General features: G+C 45.3%; 2 protein-coding genes across 2 annotated transcripts in view; both read right to left on the bottom strand.

Moving 5' to 3' along the window:
• Window positions 1-1,729: 1,729 nt before the first annotated feature.
• On the bottom strand, window positions 1,730-16,861 carry LOC110165668 (rhophilin-1-like). The gene is made up of 15 exons (XM_055165296.1): window positions 16,844-16,861; window positions 15,864-15,910; window positions 11,582-11,704; window positions 11,268-11,343; window positions 9,063-9,140; window positions 8,303-8,427; window positions 7,922-8,088; window positions 7,171-7,379; window positions 6,483-6,639; window positions 6,235-6,354; window positions 5,926-6,120; window positions 5,267-5,406; window positions 4,923-5,070; window positions 2,341-2,510; window positions 1,730-2,265 (listed from the first exon to the last, which is right to left on the bottom strand). The coding sequence occupies exons 1-15, from the start codon at window positions 16,859-16,861 to the stop codon at window positions 2,098-2,100; spliced, it is 1,941 nt and encodes a 646-aa protein (XP_055021271.1). The 3' UTR covers window positions 1,730-2,097.
• cyldl (cylindromatosis (turban tumor syndrome), like) overlaps window positions 16,173-23,067 on the bottom strand; it is a gene marked incomplete at its 5' end in the record, with an annotated part of 22,265 nt that continues 15,370 nt past the window's right edge. Inside the window, 4 exon segments of the mRNA XM_055165316.1 lie at window positions 16,173-17,352; window positions 21,138-21,296; window positions 21,299-21,335; window positions 22,864-22,982. Of these exon segments, the coding sequence (XP_055021291.1) occupies window positions 17,168-17,352; window positions 21,138-21,296; window positions 21,299-21,335; window positions 22,864-22,982 (500 nt within the window).

Below are 23,067 nucleotides of genomic sequence, written 5' to 3'. Positions count from 1 at the left end.
CTCCATGTCCTCCTCCATGTCCTCCTCCATGTCCTCCATGTCCTCCATGTCTCCTCCATGTCCTCCTCCATGTCCTCCATGTCCTCCTCCATGTCCTCCTCCATGTCCTCCTCCATGTCCTCCATGTCCTCCTCCATGTCCTCCTCCATGTCCTCCTCCATGTCCTCCTCCATGTCCTCCATGTCCTCCTCCATGTCCTCCTCCATGTCCTCCATGTCCTCCATGTCCTCCTCCTCCTGTCCTCCTCCATGTCCTCCATGTCCTCCATGTCCTCCATGTCCTCCATGTCCTCCTCCATGTCTCCTCCATGTCCTCCATGTCCTCCTCCATGTCCTCCTCCATGTCCTCCATGTCCTCCTCCATGTCCTCCATGTCCTCCTCCATGTCCTCCTCCATGTCTCTCCATGTCCTCCATGTCCTCCATGTCTCCTCCATGTCCTCCTCCATGTCCTCCTCCATGTCCTCCTCCATGTCCTCCTCCATGTCTCCTCCATGTCTCCTCCATGTCCTCCATGTCCTCTCCATGTCCTCCATGTCTCCTCCATGTCTCCTCCATGTCTCCTCCATGTCCTCCATGTCCTCCATGTCCTCTCCATGTCTCCTCCATGTCCTCCTCCATGTCTCCTCCATGTCCTCCATGTCTCCTCCATGTCCTCCTCCATGTCCTCCTCCATGTCCTCCTCCATGTCCTCCTCCATGTCCTCCTCCATGTCTCCTCCATGTCCTCCTCCATGTCCTCCTCCTCCATGTCTCCATGTCCTCCTCCATGTCTCCTCCATGTCCTCTCCATGTCTCCTCCATGTCCTCCATGTCCTCCATGTCCTCCTCCATGTCCTCCTCCATGTCTCCTCCATGTCTCTCTCATGTCCTCCTCCATGTCCTCTCCTCCATGTCCTCCTCCATGTCCTCCATGTCCTCCATGTCCTCCATGTCCTCCATGTCCTCCATGTCCTCCATGTCCTCCATGTCCTCCTCCATGTCCTCCATGTCTCCATGTCTCCTCCATGTCCTCCTCCATGTCTCCTCCATGTCTCCTCCATGTCCTCCTCCCCTCCATGTCCTCCTCCATGTCTCCTCCATGTCTCCTCCATGTCTCCTCCATGTCCTTCATGTCCTCCTCCATGTCTCCTCCATGTCTCCTCCATGTCCTCCATGTCCTCCATGTCTCCTCCATGTCCTCCTCCATGTCTCCTCCATGTCTCCTCCATGTCCTCCATGTCTCCTCCATGTCCTCCTCCATGTCCTCCTCCATGTCTCCTCCATGTCCTCCATGTCCTCCATGTCTCCTCCATGTCCTCCCTCCATGTCCTCCATGTCCTCCTCGAACTCCTCCCAGCTCTGAGTTTTTACCTCTGCACCTGAACTACAAAAACTTACTACAAAATTCACACATGTGAAAACCTCAGGTCTGTTTGTTTTCTTCTGTTCTGGACACAGTTTCGTATCAAGACTCGTCTTAAATGAGCCACAAACACTCAGACAAAAATCTGCTCAGTGTCGCTGCGGCAGAAGAAAAAAAAAAACTCTTCAAATCTGTAGATTTGATTTGGAAATACAAAGTGTTTAATAATCTCTGTTTGATTTATTGATTTGATTTGGTTTATTTAGCACGGATCAAATGGGGTTAGTTTTCCTTCACTCTGGATCCTTCAGGATCCTGACGACCGAGGAATTCCACAAACTCATTTGAGATTAAAGTCAAATAAAAGAACAAATCAAATAAAACAGCTTCATTTAAGCTTTTTATTTCAACTGAAACTGAAGAAAATGATCAGATTTCACACAGAGACTCTCCCTGAACCGACGAGGAACTAGAAAAACATGAAAACAATAATAAAAAAACATTTAAAGAAACAATAAGAAGAAAACATGAATTAAACATGAATTAAACATGAAGAAAACATGAATTAAACATGAATATAACACAGAAATCAGCAGCGACTGACGGGGCATCTGACTTTAGACACAAAACATTCACAGTTTGGACTAAATGACACAAAAGACAGAAACATGGTGCAGGCTAACCACTCTGCCACTGAGGAGTCTAACCCACAACCTCCTGGTGAGAGGGCGGAGGGCAGAGCCGCCGCGTCGCCGTCAGTAGAGCTGCTCTGAGGGGTCGGAGGTCGGGGTGTGGAGGCGGGGTTTGTTTTTGGGGCGTGTCCAGCTCAGGAGGCGGGGTTTGAGGAGGCGGGGCACGTGGGGGCGGGGCTTCTGCAAGTGGGTGGAGTCAGGCAGGTCGGAGGTCGAGCGACGGAGCGGCGCCTGAACAAACGAGAGAAACGTGAGGGGCGGGGTCAGGTGTGAGGAGGCGGGGGCAGGTGTAGGGGGCGGGGCTACCTGTATGAAGGGGGCCTGGTGCAGAGTGACCACGCCCACCGCCACCCCTGGCCCCGCCCCTCGCCGCAGCAGCTCCTCCACGTCTCGCCGTTTGGACCATTTGGTGTCGACGCCGTTCACAGAAACGATGTAATCACCTTCACGAAGCCCCGCCTCCTGAAGACACAGACCTGGTTTAGTCCTGGTTAAGACCTAGTTTAGACCTGGTTTAGTCCTGGTTTAGACCTGGTTTAGACCTGGTTTAGTCCTGGTTTAGACCTGGTTTAGACCTGGTTTAGTCCTGGTTTAGTCCTGGTTTAGTCCTGGTTTAGTCCTGGTTTAGTCCTGGTTTACACTAGTTTTAGACCTGGTTTAGACCTGGTTTAGTCCTGGTTTAGTCCTGGTTTAGTCCTGGTTTAGTCCTGGTTTAGTCTGGTTTAGTTCTGGTTTAGTTTTAGTCCTGGTTTAGTCCTGGTTTAGTCCTGGTTTAGTCCTGGTTTAGTCCTGGTTTGTCCTGGTTTAGTCCTGGTTAGTCCTGGTTTAGTCCTGGTTTAGTCCTGGTTTAGTCCTGGTTTAGTCCTGGGTTTAGTCCTGGTTTAGTCCTGGTTTAGTCCTGGTTTAGTCCTGGTTTAGTCCTGGTTTAGTTCTGGTTTAGTCCTGGTTTAGTCCTGGTTTAGTCCTGGTTTAGTCCTGGTTTAGTCCTGGTTTAGTAGTTTAGTTCCTGGTTTAGTCCTGGTTTAGTCCTGGTTTAGTTCCTGGTTTAGTTCCTGGTTTAGTCCTGGTTTAGTCCTGGTTTAGTCCTGGGTTAGTCTGGTTTAGTCCTGGTTTAGTCTGGTTTAGTCCTGGTTTAGTCTGGTTTAGTCCCTGGTTTAGTCCTGGGTTTAGTCCTGGTTTAGTCCTGGTTTAGTCCTGGTTTAGTCCTGGTTTAGTCCTGGTTTAGTCCTGGTTTAGTCCTGGTTTAGTCCTGGTTTAGTCCTCCTGGTTTAGTCCTGGTTTAGTCCTGGTTTAGTCCTGGTTTAGTCCTGGTTTAGTCCTGGTTTAGTCCTGGTTTAGTCCTGGTTTAGTCCTGGTTTAGTCCTGGTTTAGTCCTGGTTTAGTCCTGGTTTAGTCCTCCTGGTTTAGTCCTGGTTTAGTCCTGGTTTAGTCCTGGTTTAGTCCTGGTTTAGTCCTGGTTTAGTCCTGGTTTAGTCCTGGTTTAGTCCTGGTTTAGTCCTGGTTTAGTCCTGGTTTAGTCCTGGTTTAGTCCTGGTTTAGTTCTGGTTTAGTCCTGGTTTAGTCCTGGTTAGTCCTGGTTTAGTCCTGGTTTAGTCCTGGTTTAGTCCTGGTTTAGTCCTGGTTTAGTCCTGGTTTAGTCCTGGTTTAGTCCTGGTTTAGTCCTGGTTTAGTCCTGGTTTAGTCCTGGTTTAGTCCTGGTTTAGTCCTGGTTTAGTCCTGGTTTAGTCCTGGTTTAGTCAGTTCCTGGTTTAGTCCTGGGTTTAGTCCTGGTTTAGTCCTGGTTTAGTCCTGGTTTAGTCCTGGTTTAGTCCTGGTTTAGTTTTAGTCCTGGTTTAGTCCCTGGTTTAGTCCTGGTTTAGTCCTGGTTTAGGGTTTATCTTTAGTCCTGGTTTAGTCCTGGTTTAGTCCTGGTTTAGTCCTGGTTTAGTCCTGGTTTAGTCCTGGTTTAGTCCTGGTTTAGTCCTGGTTTAGTCCTGGTTTAGTCCTGGTTTAGTCCTGGTTTAGTCCTGGTTTAGTCCTGGTTTAGTCCTGGTTTAGTTCCTGGTTTAGTCCTGGTTTAGTCCTGGTTTAGTCCTGGTTTAGTCCTGGTTTAGTCCTGGTTTAGTCCTGGTTTAGTCCTGGTTTAGTTTAGTCCCTGGTTTAGTCCTGGTTTAGTCTGGTTTAGTCCTTGGTTTAGTCCTGGTTTAGTCTGGTTTAGACCTGGTTTACCTGGTTTAGGGTTTAGTCCTGGTTTAGGGTTTAGTCCTGGTTTAGAGTTGGTTTACCTGGTTTACTGGTTTACAGTCCTGGTTTAGTCCTGGTTTAGTCTGAGTCCTGGTTTAGTCCTGGTTTAGTCTGGTTTAGTCTGGTTTAGTCCTCCAGGGTTTAGTTCTGGTTTAGTCCTGGACTGGTTTAGTCTGGTTTAGTTCTGGTTTAGAGTCCTGGTTTAGTCCTGGTTTAGTCTGGTTTAGTCTGGTTTAGTCTGGGTTGGTTTAGTTGGTTTAGTCCTGGTTTAGTCTGGTTTAGTCTGGTTTAGTCCTGGTTTAGTTCTGGTTTAGTCTGGTTTAGTTCCTGGTTTAGTTCTGGTTTAGTTCTGGTTTAGTCTGGTCGGTTTACTGGTTTAGTCCCTGGTTTAGTCTGGTTTAGTCTGGTTTAGTTCTGGTTTAGTCTGGTTTAGTCCTGGTTTAGTTCCTGGTTTAGTCTGGTTTAGTCCTGGTTTAGTTCTGGTTTAGTTGGTTTAGTCCTGGTTTAGTCCTGGTTTAGTCCTGGTTTAGTTCCTGGTTTAGTCTGGTTTAGTCCTGGTTTAGTTTGGTTTAGTCTGGTTTAGTCCTGGTTTAGTCTGGGTTTAGTCCTGGTTTAGTCCTGAGTTCGGTCTGGTTTAGTCCACTGAGGTCCAGTGGAGTCCTGGCGAGCAGCTCCTCCGGGCACCAGGGCGTGGACCAGCACCGGGGCGTCTCCTCTCAGCGTCAGGCCCAGAGTCGAGCCTCTCGTCTGGGGCACGAGCAGCGTCCGGAGGGGCCCCCATCCAGAGCGCGCTGAGAACACGCACAGAGGACCCTACGAGAGGACCAGAACCAGAACCCGGTCAGAACCACACACACACATTAGACTAAACCGGGACTGAACAGGGACTGGACCAGGACTGGACCGGGACTGGACCGGGACTGGACCGGGACTGGACCGGGACTCAGAGGCGGTCGGACTCGTCAGTGGAGCAGTTCTTAAAATGCAGTTTTGTGTTTGTGGTTCTCACCAGTCGGTGGAACAGGTCCGAGACCTGAACCGAGGAGAAGTCCGGCGGGATCGGGTCTGGACCGTGGTCACTGTGAGCTGGACCGTGGTCACTGTGAGCTGGACCGTGGTCACTGTGAGCTGGACCGTGGTCACTGTGAGCTGGAAGAGACACACGGAAACGCTGAAAGGTTCAAACTGAGCACCTGCGAGGTCTGTTCTAATGTTCTGCTGTTCTAATCTAGTTTCCTGGAGTTTTGTTTGTTTCATTCACATGTTTCACACAAAAACCTGCACATTTACACAAACTCTTCTCTCAAACTGAAAACACTCTGTTCCACCTTGTGATGTCATCATGTGGTGATACAGGAAGTGCTCCACTGTGTTTTTAAACTCCACACACCTTCACTAGAATCATCATTTCAAACATTTCAGTCCTGGAGTTTTGATCTCGACTGAACTAAAGGGAAAAGGAGCTGAGAACTTGATGACATCACGAGGTGGAACAGAGTGTTTGGAGTTTTGAAGATGGAACAGACTCAGAACAAACAAACAAACAAACAAACACAAGGAACAGATGAGTGTGACAGGAACAACACAACAGAACATGACTTAAAGTGTGGATTGGTGATGATATATGAACAACTGAAAGGACCTGGTTTTGGTCATGTTTTTACTCACGGCGAATCTCCGGAGCGTCTCTGGTCTCAGTGAAATCGTCCTCTTGGTCCAGGTCCGAGTACCGGTCCAAGACTCGTCTGTGGTCCGAGGTCAGGACCTCCCGAAGGGCATCCATCTTCCTCAAGACTTTACATGAACTGAACAGCCGCAAGGACTCCTCCAGCCCCATCACAGCGCTGCGCAGGTGAGACTTACCTGCAGCACAGGCCCAGATCAGTCCAGGTTCAGTCCTGGTTCAGTCCTGGCTCAGTCCTGGTTTAGTCCTGGTTCAGTCCTGGTTCAGTCCTGGTTCAGTCCTGTTAGACTCACAGAGTGTTTGTCGGCCCTGTGGCGCCCTCAGCAGGACGCTGGTGGTCGTTGGGCAGTGGGAGTAAAACTGGAGCAAAACCTCGAGGTCGTCGTCTGAACGACACAAACACAGGGTCAGTTCTAAAGGAGGTCAGGGGTCAGAGGTCGGGGCGGGGTCAGAGGTCGGGGGCGGGGTCAGGGTCGGGGGCGGGGTCAGAGGGGCGGGGTCAGAGGTCGGGGGGCGGGGTCAGAGGTCGGGGGTGCTGTACCTGAGCTCTGTTCCAGGGCGCGGCCGCAGTAAAAGTGGGACAGAGATTTGAAACGCTGCAGTTTGAGCTGAACCATCGACGACCACGAGAACGGAACAAACGACTTCATCACAGGCTGTGCCATGGCGACAAACGCCTGCAAGTACTGCTCCGACACCTGCCGAAAAACACATGACTGAACACCTGCAAGTACTGCTCCGACACCTGCCGAAAAACACATGACTGAACACCTGCAAGTACTGCTCCGACACCTGCCGAAAAACACATGACTGAACGCCTGCAAGTACTGCTCCGACACCTGCGGGAAACACATGACTGAACACCTGCAAGTACTGCTCCGACACCTGCGATGGAAACACACAGGACTGAACACCTGCAAGTACTGCTCCGACACCTGCGATGGAAACACACAGGACTGAACACCTGCAAGTACTGCTCCGACACCTGCGATGGAAACACACAGGGCTGAACACCTGCAAGTACTGCTCCGACACCTGCCAAGAAACACACGACTGAACACCTGCAAGTACTGCTCTGAACACCTGTGATAACATGAAATAAACATAAAAGCCTGGATAACTGCAAGTACAGCCCTGTCATGTTCAAAGGACAGCTGGACACCTGTAAGTGCAGCATGAACACAAATCCCACAGAGAAATGAACCAAAGGTGAAAGGTTTTTCACTCACCGCAGCGGCCTCCTGAGCGAGCCGGAGCAGCTGCAGGGTCTGTGGGCTGTGGGAGGGGCTGTGGGCGGGGCTGTAGCTGTGGGCGGAGCGTTCGTGGACACATTCACGAGCCTGCGCCGTCATGAGCAGCTGCAGGGTCCACAGACACGGCTCGGACATATCGAGGCTCGGAGCATTACAGAAGTTCTCCCTCAGGTACAAGAACGCTCCTGGAACAGAGATGGGACTGAGCACCTGCAGGGTCTACTGCTTCAGTCCTGGTCCTGGTCTGGTCCTGGTTTAGTCCTGGTTTAGTCCTGGTCTCAGGTTTCTTTTACAGCGACAGCAGTTATTGCACCAATCATTCCTTTGGATCCAGAAGCTCTTAGTGGGGCTGGTTTTATTTGTTTTTATTTGTTTTTGTTTGTTTTTGTTTGATTTTGTTTGTTTTTATTTATTTTTATTTGGTTTTATTTGGTTTTGTTTGGCAGCGCTTATTTCCACCAGAAAATAAACATCGAAGAAATGTCAGAGGGACCAGGTTTGGTTGGTTTGGTGTGAAAGGACCAAACTGGAGTCTGTGACACAGAAGAAGAATTTTACTGCCTGGAGACGAACTAAGAATCAAACTAGAGAAGAGAAAGAATCTCCGGGCTCAGTCCTAGTCTGGTCTCTGGTCTCTGGTCTCTGGTCTCTGGTCTCTGGTCTCTGGTCCTGGTCTCTGGTCTCTGGTCTCTGGTCTCTGGTCCTGGTCCTGGTCCTGGTCCTGAACCTGCTGCCCTCCTGAAGGCTGTGGCGGCCGTCTCGGTGCCGGTCGGGTCGGTCCGGTTCTGTCTGGCTCCGATCTGAGAGTTCAGAGCCGCCAAGTTGAACAGAACACTTCCCTTTTCAAACGCCAACGACTTCTGGGTCGAGGGAACGCCGGTCAGGGAATCGTACCTGCACACACGCCAGGGTCACGGGGTCACGGGGGTCACAGGGGTCACAGGGGTCACGGGGGTCACGGGGTCACGGGGGTCACGGGGGTCACAGGGGTCACAGGGGGGGGGGTCACGGGGGTCACGGGGGTCACGGGGGTCACGGGGGGGGTCACGGGGGTCACTGAGGGTCTGGTTCCACTCAGTGTGTTTTTACATAAAGCTTTGGGCCTCACCAGAGGAACAGCGCCCCCATGTGGCTCTGAGGTTTGCAGAATCGCTGGTCCACGAAGTAAAGCTGATTATAATACTTCAACATCAGGTCCAGACCCGAGTCACAGCGAAGAGGAGACGTCACCGCCTGAACACAAAGTGTCGTTGGAGAGTCGCAGGTGACGTCGTTCGTGTGACGTCAGAGGTGACGGTCGGTGGAACTAATGTCACTTTTGGATCATTGTGTTTTCCGCCGCGGCCCTGGCCCCCCCCCCGCGGCCCTCGCCCCCCCCCGCGCCCTCGCCCCCCGCGGCCCTCGCCCCCGCGGCCCTCGCCCCCGCCCTCGCCCCCCCGCGCCCCCCGCGGCCCTCGCCCCCCGCGGCCTCGCCCCGCGGCCCTGCCCCCCCGCGGCCCTCGCCCCCCGCGGCCCTCGCCCCCCCGCGGCCCTCGCCCCCCGCGGCCCTCGCCCCCGCCCCTGGCGCCCCCCCCTCGCCTGGCCCCCGGGGGCCCTCGGTCCCCCCGTTTTGTATAATTGTTACTTTTGTCTCTGTGTAAATCGGTCGAGCGTCGAATGTGTTTTTTACTTTTGGTTCTTTTTTAATCAGTGACGCCAGTAAAAGTCAAAACCAAACGATTTATGTTGAATTATTTCACCAGGTCGACCTTTGACCTTAAACCGAGTCTAGTGTCAGGTGTCACGCTCACCTGTCAGCGTCAGGTGTCACGCTCACCTGTCAGCGTCAGGTGTCACGCTCACCTGTCAGCGTCAGGTGTTGGACTCACCTGTCGGAGCTGGTTCAGATCTTGTATCTCAGACTCAAACTCAGAGCTCTCCTCTCCATAGATCTCACTGATGAAGTCCTGACACACAAAACCAGAGCATTTAAAGTGTGTCACATCCTGCACACGACACACACGACACACGACACACACGACACACACGACACACGACACACGACACACACGACACACACGACACACGACACACGACACACACGACACACACGACACACGACACACACACACACGACACACACGACACACACGACACACGACACACGACACACACGACACACACACACACGACACACGACACACACGACACACGACACACGACACACGACACACACGACACACGACACACACACACGACACACGACACACGACACACACACACACACACACACACGACACACGACACACACACGACACACACGACACACACACACGACACACGACACACGACACACACACACGACACACACACACACGACACACGACACACACACACACACACACACACGACACACGACACACGACACACACGACACACGACACACAACACACACACACACACGACACACACGACACACGACACACACACGACACACACACGACACACACGACACACGACACACACACACACACACACGACACACGACACACACACACACGACACACACGACGACACACGACACACACGACACACACGACACACACGACACACGACACACACACACACGACACACACGACACACACGACACACGACACACGACACACACGACACACGACACACACGACACACACACACAGACACACACGACACACGACACACACGACACACACGACACACACGACACACGACACACGACGACACACGACACACACACACGACACACGACACACACACGACACACACACGACACACACACACACGACACACACACACACGACACACGACACACACGACACACACGACACACACGACACACGACACACACGACACACGACACACACACACACGACACACGACACACACACACGACACATCACACACATGACACACACGACACATGACACACACGACACACACGACACACACGACACACACGACACACACACACACGACACACGACACACACGACACACACGACACACGACACACACGACACACGACACACACGACACACACACACACACACACACACGACACACACGAACACACGACACACGACACACACGACACACACGACACACACGACACACACGACACACACGACACACACGACACACACGACACACGACACACACGACACACGACACACACGACACACACGACACACACGACACACACGACACACACGACACACACGACACACACGACACACGACACACACACGACACACACGACACACACACACACACACACGACACACACGACACACGACACACGACACACACACGACACACGACACACACACACACGACACACGACACACACACGACACACGACACACACGACACACGACACACACGACACACACGACACACACGACACACGACACACGACGACACACGACACACACGACACACACGACACACGACACACACGACACACGACACACACGACACACACAGACACACACACACACGACACACACGACACACACACACACACGACACACGACACACGACACACACACACACACACGACACACACACACACGACACACACACGACACACACGACACACGACACACACGACACACACGACACACACACGACACACACACGACACATGACACACACGACACACACGACACACGACACACACGACACACATGACACACACGACACACACACACGACACACACGACACACACACACACGACACACGACACACACGACACACACACGACACACACGACACACACACACGACACACACACACACGACACACTGACATGACACACTACACACACGACACACACGACACACACAACACACACGACACACACGACACACTACACATGACCCATGACACACTACACACACACACAACACACTACACACACACACACACACGACACACGACACACACGACACACGACACACGACACACGACACAAACCACACACTACACATGACCCATGACACACTACACACTACACACACACACAACACACTAAACCCGGTCTGGTTCGGACCTTGATGCAGAGGCTGAAGTCGAGCTCCTTGGTTTCCTTCAGGCCCAGTGGGATCATGGGGAGGTTCACAGACTCACTGCAAACACAGAGTCACTAGTCACTAGTGGGTTCTAGCCCGGTTCTAGCCCGGTTCTAGCCCGGTTCTAGCCCGGTTCTAGCCCGGGTTCTAGCCCGGTTCTTGTGGGTTCTAGCCCGGTTCTTGTGGGTTCTAGCCCGGTTCTTGTGGGTTCTAGCCCGGTTCTTGTGGGTTCTAGCCCGGCTCTTGTGGGTTCTAGCCCGGCTCTAGTGGGTTCTAGCCCGGTTCTCATCCTTACCTCTGGTAGGGGACCATGCAGCTGTTGAGTTCCTCCAGTTCTTGTCTGAGCAGCTGCAGAGTCGAGTTCACGTGGCTCAGCTCCAGAGTCACAGAGCGTTTCACCGCAGGGTTCAGGGTCGCTCTGAAAAACACACTCTGTAGTCCTCTGTAGTACTCTGTAGTACTCTGTAGTACTCTGTAGTACTTTGTAGTACTCTGTAGTACTCTGTGGTCCTCTGTAGTACTCTGTGGTCCTCTGTAGTCCTCTGTAGTCCTCTGTAGTACTCTGTAGTACTCTGTAGTAGTACTCTGTAGTACTCTGTAGTCTCTGTAGTCCTCTGTAGTCCTCTGTAGTAGTACTCTGTAGTACCTCTGTAGTACTCTGTAGTACTCTGTAGTACTCTGTAGTATGTTGTAGTCTCTGTAGTACTCTGTAGTACTCTGTAGTACTCTGTAGTCCTCTGTAGTACTCTGTAGTACTCTGTAGTCCTCTGTAGTACTTTGTAGTACTCTGTAGTACTCTGTAGTACTCTGTAGTACTCTGTAGTCCTCTGTAGTACTCTGTAGTACTCTGTAGTACTCTGTAGTACTTCTGTAGGGTCCTCTGTAGTACTCTGTAGTACTCTGTAGTACTCTGTAGTACTCTGTAGTACTCTGTAGTACTCTGTAGTACTTTGTAGTACTCTGTAGTACTCTGTGGTCCTCTGTAGTACTCTGTAGTACTCTGTAGTACTCTGTAGTACTCTGTGGTACTCTGTAGTCCTCTGTAGTCCTCTGTAGTACTTTGTAGTACTCTGTAGTACTCTGTGGTCCTCTGTAGTACTCTGTGGTCCTCTGTAGTACTCTGTAGTACTTTGTGGAACTCTGTAGTACTCTGTGGAACTCTGTAGTACTCTGTAGTCCTCTGTAGTACTCTGTAGTACTCTGTGGAACTCTGTAGTACTCTGTAGTCCTCTGTAGTACTCTGTAGTACTCTGTAGTACTCTGTGGTCCTCTGTAGTACTCTGTAGTCCTCTGTAGTACTCTGTAGTACTCTGTAGTCCTCTGTAGTACTCTGTAGTAGTAGTCTCTGTAGTAGTAGTCCTCTGTAGTACTCTGTAGTACTTTGTAGTACTCTGTAGTCCTCTGTAGTACTCTGTAGTACTTTGTAGTACTCTGTGTAGTAGTACTTGTAGTACTCTGTAGTCCTCTGTAGTAGTACTCTGTAGTACTGTAGTCTTTGTAGTAGTAGTAGTACTTTGTAGTACTTTGTAGTACTCTGTACTCTGTGGAAGTCGATATAAAAGTCGACAGATTTAGTGAAGTATAATTTTCTTTTTTCTTAAACTCAGGTTTGACTCGACTGGATTTAAACTGTTTGTTTGAGGCGACACTTCCTGTTCCTCTGCGTTTTTACGTCACATTTAAAAACTGTATTTGTAGTATTTGTAGTACTTGTAGTATTTGTAGTAGTATTTGTAGTACTTGTAATATTTGTAATATTTGTAGTATTTGTAGTATTTGTAGTACTTGTAGTATCTGTAGTACTTGTAGTACTTGTAGTACTTGTAATATTTGTAGTATTTGTAGTATTTATAGTAGTATTTTAGTAGTATTTGTAGTATTTGTAGTAGTATTTGTAGTAGTATTTGTAGTATTTGTAGTATGTGTAGTACTTGTAGTAGTATTTGTAGTATTTGTAGTACTTGTAGTATTTGTATTATTTGTATTATTTGTAGTACTTGTAGTATTTGTAGTATTTGTAGTACTTGTAGTATCTGTAGTACTTGTAGTACTTGTAATATTTGTAGTATTTGTAGTATTTATAGTAGTATTTGTAGTATTTATAGTATGTGTAGTACTTGTAGTAGTATTTGTAGTATTTGTAGTACTTGTAGTATTTGTTGTAGTATTTGTAGTATTTGTAGTATTTGTAGTATGTGTACTACTTGTAGTAGTATTTGTAGTATTTGTAGTACTTGTAATATTTGTAGTATTTGTAGTATTTGTGGTATTTGTAGTATTTGTAGTATTTGTGGTATTTACAGTATTTGTAGTATTTGTGGTATTTATAGTATTTGTAGTATTTGTAGTATGTGTAGTACTTGTAGTATTTAGAATATTTGTAGTATTTGTAGTATTTATAGTATTTGTAGTATTTGTAGTATGTGTAGTATTTGTAGTATTTGTAGTAATATTTGTAGTAGTATTTGTAGAAGTATTTGTAGTAGTATTTGTAGTAGTAGTAGTATGTGTAGTATTTGTAGTATTTTGTAGTAGTATTTGTAGTAGTATTTTGTAGTATTTGTAGTATTTGTGGTATTTATAGTATTTGTAGTATTTGTAGTATGTGTAGTACTTGTAGTATTTGTAGTATTTGTGGTATTTATAATATTTGTAGTATTTGTAGTATTTATAGTATTTGTAGTATGTGTAGTATTTGTAGTAATATTTGTAGTAGTATTTGTAGAAGTATTTGTAGTAGTATTTGTAGAAGTATTTGTAGTAGTATTTGTAGAAGTATTTGTAGTAGTATTTGTAGTACTTGTAGTATGTGTAGTATGTGTAGTAGTATCTGTAGTAGTATTTGTAGTATTTGTAGTATGTGTAGTATTTGTAGTAGTATTTGTAGTAGTATTTATAGTATTTGTAGTATTTGTAGTAGTATTTGTAGTATTTGTAGTATTTGTAGTATGTGTAGTATTTGTAGTAGTTTGTAGTAGTATTTGTAATATTTGTAGTATTTTGTAGTATTTGTAGTAGTTTTGTAGTATTTGTAGTATTTGTAGTAGTATTTGTAGTATTTGTAGTATTTGTAGTAGTATTTGTAGTATTTGTAGTAGTATTTGTAGTATTTGTAGTATTTGTACCGTAGCAGGTTCTCGGCTCCGTTCCTCAGCCTCAGTTCGTTGTTGTACTTGTAGTATTTGTTGTAGTATTGTAGTATTTGTAGTATGTGTACTACTTGTAGTAGTATTTGTAGTATTTGTAGTACTTGTAATATTTGTAGTATTTGTAGTATTTGTGGTATTTGTAGTATTTGTGGTATTTATAGTATTTGTAGTATTTGTGGTATTTATAGTATTTGTAGTATGTGTAGTACTTGTAGTATTTAGAATATTTGTAGTATTTGTAGTATTTATAGTATTTGTAGTATTTGCAGTATGTGTAGTATTTGTAGTAATATTTGTAGTAGTATTTGTAGAAGTATTTGTAGTAGTATTTGTAGTATTTGTAGTATGTGTAGTACTTGTAGTAGTATTTGTAGTATTTGTAGTATTTGTAGTATTTGTAGGTATTTATAGTATTTGTAGTATTTATAGTATTTGTAGTATTTGTGGTATTTATAGTATTTGTAGTATTTGTAGTATGTGTAGTACTTGTAGTATTTATAATATTTGTAGTATTTGTAGTATTTATAGTATTTGTAGTATGTGTAGTATTTGTAGTATTTGTAGTAATATTTGTAGTAGTATTTGTAGAAGTATTTGTAGTAGTATTTGTAGAAGTATTTGTAGTAGTATTTGTAGTATTTGTAGTATTTGTAGTATGTGTACTATGTGTAGTAGTATCTGTAGTAGTATTTGTAGTATTTGTAGTATTTGTAGTAGTATTTGTAGTATTTGTAGTAGTTGTAGTAGTATTTGTAGTATATTTGTAGTATTTGTGTAGTACTTTAGTAGTATTTGTAGTATTTGTAGTATTTGTAGTATTTGTAGTATTTGTAGTATTTGTAGTATTTGTAGTATTTGTAGTAGTATTTGTAGTATTTGTAGTAGTATTTGTAGTATTTGTAGTATTTTGTGTAGTATTTGTAGTATTTGTAGTAATATTTGTAGTAGTAGTATTTGTAGTAGTATTTGTAGTAGTATTTGTAGTATGTGTAGTACTTGTAGTAGTATTTGTAGTAATAATGTAGTATTTGTAGTAATATTTGTAGTAGTATTTGTAGAAGTATTTGTAGTAGTATTTGTAGTAGTATTTGTAGTATTTGTAGTATTTGTAGTATTGTAGTACTTGTTGTATTGTATTTGTAGTATTTGTAGTATTTGTAGTATTTGTAGTATTTTGTAGTATTTGTAGTAGTATTTTAGTAGTACTTGTAGTATTTGTAGTATTTGTAGTACTTGTAGTATTTGTAGTATTTGTAGTATTTATAGTATTTGTAGTAGTATTTGTAGTATGTGTAGTACTTGTAGTATTTATAAAATTTGTAGTATTTGTAGTATTTGTAGTAGTATTTGTAGTAGTATTTGTAGTATTTGTAGTAGTATTTGTAGTATTTGTAGTAGTATTTGTAGTAGTTTTTGTAGTATTTGTACCGTAGCAGGTTCTCGGCTCCGTTCCTCAGCCTCAGTTCGTTGTTGTACTTGTAGTATTTGTTGTAGTATTTGTAGTATTTGTAGTATGTGTACTACTTGTAGTAGTATTTGTAGTATTTGTAGTACTTGTAATATTTGTAGTATTTGTAGTATTTGTGGTATTTGTAGTATTTGTAGTATTTGTGGTATTTATAGTATTTTAGTTTGTGTAAAATACTACTACTACTACTACTGCCTAAAGTACAGTAGCAGTAGTATTTGTAGTATTTGTTGCTTTCATAATTTCTAAATGTTTGACCAAACTAAAAGGTGATTTAATATTTTTATTGAAAAACAAAAAAAATGAATAAAAGTAAATTTACAGTGAAACAGTTTCAGGATGAAAGTGTAAAGAAAAAAAAATACACATCAAATATTTAACTCAAAATATCTCCAAATATTAAAAAATATCTCAAATATTGAAAAACTCTAAACATCACCAGACCTGAGTCAAAATGTCGTGGTGGTGTGAGAATCGATCTGCGGAGGGTTTTGTGGTTTAAAGTGCGTGTCAAAGATTTTTAACCTTTTCATGTTCAAATTTAATCTGGAGATTAAACCTGCGATAAAAATAAATGAAAAATGTACACAAAACACAAGCAGTTTGAGAAAAAAATATTAAAAACACAACTGATGATGATGACATCACACTGGTGACATCACACTGATGACGTCACACTGATGACATCACCCATCCATCCATGTTCTTCTTCTTCTCCGGGTCTCGGGGGCTTCAGTCTGAGCAGAGACTCCCAAACTTCCTTCACCACAGACACTTCCTCCAGCTCCTCCGGGGGGTGATGACATCACACTGAGAATTCTGCCCAAAAGTTCATCGTCATCGTGATGTCACCGTGACGTCACCGTGACATCACCGTGACATCACAGTGACATCACCGTGACATCACCGTGACATCACCGTGACATCACCGTGACATCACCAGACGGCGCGGCGCCATCGTGTTTCACGAAAACGTCACATTTAAATAATCTGAAAATAATTTATTGATAAAACATAAAAAGGCCACGCCCCCAAAATCATTAACATATTTCACCTCAAATTATTTAAATTTGAATAAATTTAAAAAATAAAACTTTAAACAGAGTTCAGCTTCAGGACTAAACCAGGACTAAACCAGGTGAGTTTCGGGGAGGGGCGGGGCTTTGGTACAGGTGAGTTTCGGGGAGGGGCGGGGCTTTGGTACAGGTGAGTCTCGGGGAGGGGCGGGGCTTTGGTGCAGGTGAGTCTCGGGGAGGGGCAGGGCTCAGGTGTACAGCTGGAGGGCGGGGCTTTGGTACAGGTAAAGGTAGGCGTCGCACAGCAGCCTCTTGGCCACGCCCTTCATATCTCGAGGCGCCTGATTGGCCAGTTCGGACAGAGACATGTCCAGGTACCCGCCCACCTCCGGAGCCAGAGTCACCTGAGGAACGTTAAAGCCGTCCTCCTCACCTGGAACAAAAAACACACAACAAACTCAAAACAAACACACAACAAAGACATAGCACCAACACGAGGAGAAATAGTACTAGTAGTACTAGTATTTGCAGTAGAAGTAGTAGTAGTATTGTAGTAGTATTCGCAGTAGTAGTAGTTGTAGAAGTATTTGTAGTAGTAGTAGTAGTTGTAGAAGTATTTGTAGTAGTAGTAGTATTGTAGTAGTATTCGCAGTAGTAGTAGTACTAGTATTTGCAGTAGTAGTTGTAGAAGTATTTGTAGTAGTAGTAGTATTGTAGTAGTATTCGCAGTAGTAGTAGTAGTAGTATTTGCAGTAGTAGTAGTAGTAGTATTGTAGTAGTATTCGCAGTAGTAGTATTGTAGTATTTGCAGTAGTAGTAGTATTGTAGTAGTATTTGCAGTAGTAGTATTGTAGTAGTATTTGCAGTAGTAGTATTGTAGTAGTATTTGCAGTAGTAGTAGTAGTAGTATTTGCAGTAGTAGTATTGTAGTAGTATTTGCAGTAGTAGTAGTAGTAGTATTTGCAGTAGTAGTATTGTAGTAGTATTTGCAGTAGTAGTATTGTAGTAGTATTTGCAGTAGTAGTAGTAGTAGTAGTAGTAGTAGTAGTAGTAGTAGTCGCAGTAGTAGTAGTAGTAGTATTTGCAGTAGTAGTAGTAGTAGTAGTAGTAGTAGTTTTGCAGTAGTAGTAGTAGTAGTATTAGTAGCAGTAGTAGTAGTAGTAGTAGTTTGTAGTAGTATTTGCAGTAGTAGTAGTAGTAGTAGTATTTGCAGTAGTAGTAGTAGTAGTAGTAGTTGCAGTAGTAGTAGTAGTAGTAGTTAGTGCAGTAGTAGTAGTAGTAGTAGTAGTAGTAGTAGTAGTTTGCAGTAGTAGTAGTAGTAGTATTGCAGTAGTAGTAGTAGTAGTAGTAGTAGTGCAGTAGCAGTAGTAGTAGTATTTGCAGTAGTAGTAGTAGTAGTAGTAGTAGTAGTAGTAGTAGTAGCAGTAGTAGTAGTTGTAGTAGCATTCGCAGTAGTAGTAGTAGTAGTATTTGCAGTAGTAGTAGTAGTAGTTGTAGTAGTATTTGCAGTAGTAGTAGTAGTAGTATTTGTAGCAGTAGTAGCAGTAGTAGTATTGTAGTAGTATTTGCAGTAGTAGCAGTAGTAGTAGTAGTATGCAGTAGTAGTAGTAGTAGTATTTGCAGCAGTAGTAGTAGTAGTAGTATTTGCAGTAGTAGTAGTCAGCAGTAGTAGTATTGTAGTAGTATTTGCAGTAGTAGTAGTAGTATTTGCAGCAGTAGTAGTAGTAGTAGTATTCGCAGTAGCAGTAGTAGTAGTATTTGCAGTAGCAGTAGTAGTAGTATTTGCAGTAGTAGTAGTAGTAGTATTTGCAGTAGTAGTAGTAGTAGTAGTAGTAGTAGTAGTAGTAGTAGTAGTAGTAGTGTATTTCAGTAGTAGTAGTAGTAGTAGTAGTAGTATTTGCAGTAGTAGTAGTAGTAGTAGTAGTAGTAGTATTGCAGTAGTAGTAGTAGTAGTAGTAGTTGCAGTAGTAGTAGTAGTAGTAGTAGTAGTAGTAGTAGTAGTAGTAGTTAGTCAGTAGTAGTAGTAGTCAGTAGTAGTAGTAGTATTTTAGTAGTAGTATTGCAGTAGTAGTAGTAGTAGTATTTGTAGTAGTAGTAGTAGTAGTAGTATTCGTAGTAGTAGTAGTAGTAGTAGTAGTTGCAGTAGTAGTAGTAGTAGTAGTAGTAGTAGTAGTAGCAGTAGTAGTAGTATTTCAGTAGTAGTAGTATTTTGTAGTAGTAGTAGTGCAGTAGCAGTAGTAGTAGTAGTTTGCAGTAGTAGTAGTAGTAGTAGTAGTAGTAGTAGTAGCAGTAGTAGTAGTATTGCAGTAGTAGTATTTGCAGTAGTAGTATTTGCAGTAGTAGTAGTAGTAGTATGCAGTAGTAGTAGTAGTAGTAGCAGTAGTAGTAGTAGTAGTAGTAGTAGTAGTAGTAGTAGTAGTAGTAGTAGTAGTAGTAGTAGTAGTATTTGCAGTAGTAGTAGTAGTAGTAGTTAGTAGTAGTGCAGTAGTAGTAGTATTGTAGTATTTGCAGTAGTATAGTAGTAGTATTTGCAGTAGTAGTAGTAGTAGTAGTCAGTAGTAGCAGTAGTAGTAGTAGTAGCAGTAGTAGCAGTAGTAGTAGTATTTGCAGTAGTAGTAGTAGTAGTATTTGCAGTAGTAGTAGTAGTAGTATTTGCAGTAGTAGTAGTAGTAGTATTCGCAGTAGCAGTAGTAGTAGTATTTGCAGTAGTAGTAGTAGTAGTATTTGCAGTAGTAGTAGTAGTAGTAGTAGTAGTAGTAGTAGTAGTAGTAGTAGTAGTAGTAGTATTTGCAGTAGTAGTAGTAGTAGTATTTGCAGTAGTAGTAGTAGTAGTATAGTCAGTAGTAGTAGTAGTAGTAGTTTAGCAGTAGTAGTAGTCAGTAGTTAGTAGTAGTAGTTGTAGTAGTATTTGCAGTAGTAGCAGTAGTAGTAGTATTTGCAGTAGTAGTAGTAGTAGCAGTAGTTAGTATTTTTGCAGTAGTAGTAGTAGTAGTAGTTGCAGTAGTAGTTAGTAGTAGTAGTATTAGTAGCAGTAGTAGTAGTAGTAGTAGTAGTAGTAGTAGTTTGCAGTAGCAGTAGTAGTAGTAGTATTTGCAGTAGTAGTAGTAGTAGTAGTATTTGCAGTAGTAGTAGTAGTAGTATTTGCAAGTAGTAGTAGTAGTAGCAGTAGTAGTAGTAGTAGTTGTAGTAGCAGTAGTAGTATAGTATTTGCAGTAGTAGTAGTAGTAGTAGTTATAGTAGTAGTATAGTAGTAGTAGTTGCAGTAGTAGTAGTAGTAGTATTTGCAGTAGTATTCAGTAGTAGTATTGTAGTAGTAGTAGTAGTAGTAGTAGCAGTAGTAGCAGTAGTAGTAGTAGTAGTTTGCAGTAGTAGTAGTCAGTAGTAGTAGTATTTGCAGTAGTAGTAGTAGTAGTATTTAGCAGTAGTAGCAGTAGTAGTAGTATTTGCAGTATTTGCAGTAGTAGTAGTAGTAGTATTTGCAGTAGTAGTAGTAGTAGTAGTATTCGCAGTAGTAGTCAGTAGTATTCGCAGTAGTAGTAGTAGTAGTATTTGCAGTAGTAGTAGTAGTAGTATTTGCAGTAGTATTCGCAGTAGTAGTATTGTAGTAGTATTTGCAGTAGTAGCAGTAGTAGTAGCAGTAGTAGTAGTTTGCAGTAGTAGTAGTAGTAGTAGTAGTTTGCAGTAGTAGCAGTAGTAGTAGTATTTGCGTAGTAGTAGTAGTAGTATGTAGCAGTAGTATGCAGTAGTAGTATTGTAGTAGTATTTGCAGTAGTAGCAGTAGTAGTAGTATTTGCAGTAGCAGTAGTAGTAGTATTTGCAGTAGTAGCAGTAGTAGTAGTATTTGCAGTAGCAGTAGTAGTAGTAGTAGTAGTATGCAGTAGTAGTAGTAGTAGTAGTAGTAGTAGTAGTAGTAGTAGTCAGTAGTAGTAGTAGTGTAGTAGTTAGTAGTAGTATAGTAGTATTTGCAGTAGTAGTAGTAGTAGTAGTAGTAGTGCAGTAGTATAGTAGCAGTATAGTAGTAGTAGTATTTGCAGTAGTATGCAGTAGTAGCAGTAGTAGTAGTAGTAGCAGTAGTAGTAGTATCAGTAGCAGTAGTAGTAGTATTTGCAGTAGTAGTAGTAGTGGTATTTGCAGTAGTAGCAGTAGTAGTAGTATTTGCAGTAGCAGTAGTAGTAGTATTTGCAGTAGCAGTAGTAGTAGTATTTGCAGTACTCGTACCGTGGCGGTCGGCCATGCTGTCGTAGAAGAGCCACTGTTCTCTTTCAGGTCCGTACTTGACGAAGGAAACGTAGTGACTCGTCTCGATGCACAAAACGGCCAGAAGGTGGAGCCGCTCCCTGTTTCCACGGAGACACTGGGAAGGGGGCGGGGCCAGGGGGAGGGGCTGTGACCACGGCGACGGGGGTGGGCGTGGACCTGAGCGAGACAATTGTGTGTCAGGTGCTCTCCTGTGTGTGTCAGGTGCTCTCCTGTGTGTGTCAGGTGCTCTCCTGTGTGTGTCAGGTGCCCTCCCTGTGTGTGTGTCAGGTGCCCTTCCCCCATGTGTGTCAGGTGCTCTCCTGTGTGTGTCAGGTGCTCAGTGTGCTCAGGTGCTCCTGTGGTGTGTCAGGTGCTCTTCCTGTGTGTGTCAGGTGCGTACCTGTGTGTGTCAGGTGCGTACCTGTGTGTGTCAGGTGCTCTCCTGTGTGTGTCAGGTGCCCTTCCCCCATGTGTGTCAGGTGCGTACCTGTGTGTGTCAGGTGCTCTCCTGTGTGTGTCAGGTGCTCTCCTGTGTGTGTCAGGTGTCTCGTGTGTCAGGTGTCAGTGTGTGTCAGGTGCTTCCCCCATGTGTGTGTCAGGTGCTCTCCTGTGTGTGTCAGGTGCCCTCTTGTGTGTGTCAGGTGCTTTCCTGTGTGTGTCAGGTGCTCTCCTGTGTGTGTCAGGTGCCCTCTTGTGTGTGTCAGGTGCCCTTCCCCCATGTGTGTCAGGTGCTCTCCTGTGTGTGTCAGGTGCGTACCTGTGTGTGTCAGGTGCTCTCCTGTGTGTGTCAGGTGCCCTTCCCCCATGTGTGTCAGGTGCTCTCCTGTGTGTGTCAGGTGCTCTCCTGTGTGTCAGGTGCCCTCCTGTGTGTCAGGTGCTCTCCTGTGTGTGTCAGGTGCTCTCCTGTGTGTCAGGTGCTCTCTCTGTGTGTCAGGTGCTCTCCTGTGTGTGTCAGGTGCTCTCCTGTGTGTGTCAGGTGCTCTCCTGTGTGTCAGGTGCTCTCCTGTGTGTGTCAGTGTCAGGTGCCCTCCTGTGTGTCAGGTGCTCCTGTGTGTGTCAGGTGCTCCTCCTGTGTGTGTCAGGTGCCCTCCTGTGTGTCAGTCAGGTGCCCTCCTGTGTGTCAGGTGCTCTCCTGTGTGTCAGGTGCAGGTGCTCTCCTGTGTGTCAGGTGCCCTCCTGTGTGTCAGGTGCTCTCCTGTGTGTCAGGTGCTCAGGTGCTCTCCTGTGTGTCCAGGTGCAGTGTCCCTCCTGTGTGTCAGGTGCTCAGGTGCTCTCCTGTGTGTCAGGTGCCCTCCTGTGTGTCAGGTGCTCTCCTGTGTGTGTCAGGTGCTCTCCTGTGTGTCAGGTGCTCTCCTGTGTGTCAGGTGCTCTCCTGTGTGTCAGGTGCTCCTCCTGTGTGTCAGGTGCTCAGGTGCTCTCCTGTGTGTGGTCAGGTGCTCTCCTGTGTGTCAGGTGCTCTCCTGGTGTCCTGTGTGTTCAGGTGCTCTCCTGTGTGTCAGGTGCTCTCCTGTGTGTGTCAGGTGCTCTCCTGTGTGTCAGGTGCTCAGGTGCTCTCCTGTGTGTCAGGTGCCCTCCTGTGTGTCAGGTGCTCTCCTGTGTGTCAGGTGCTGTGTGTCAGGTGCCCTCCTGTGTGTCAGGTGCTCTCCTGTGTGTGTTCAGGTGCTCTCCTGTGTGTCAGGTGCTCTCCTGTGTGTCAGGTGCGTACCTGTCGGCTGCACACGTCACAGAAGAGCTTGAATCCTCCAGAGCCGAACGTCGCGTCGATGAAACAGTCCGAGCACTCGTACGAGGCTCCGCCCCCACAGAGAACGCACTGTTTAAGACCTGAGGAGAGACCAGGACTAGACCAGGACTAGACCAGGACTAGAGCAGGACTAGACCAGGACTAGACCAGGACTAGACCAGGACT

Source organism: Boleophthalmus pectinirostris, unplaced genomic scaffold (assembly GCF_026225935.1).
Source record: "Boleophthalmus pectinirostris isolate CB_2022bp ecotype Guang Dong unplaced genomic scaffold, ASM2622593v1 HiC_scaffold_7, whole genome shotgun sequence".
NCBI lineage: Eukaryota > Metazoa > Chordata > Actinopteri > Gobiiformes > Gobiidae > Boleophthalmus > Boleophthalmus pectinirostris.
The sequence above is the reverse complement of the archived record's forward strand: the minus strand, read 5'-3'. Positions and strand labels throughout refer to the sequence as shown.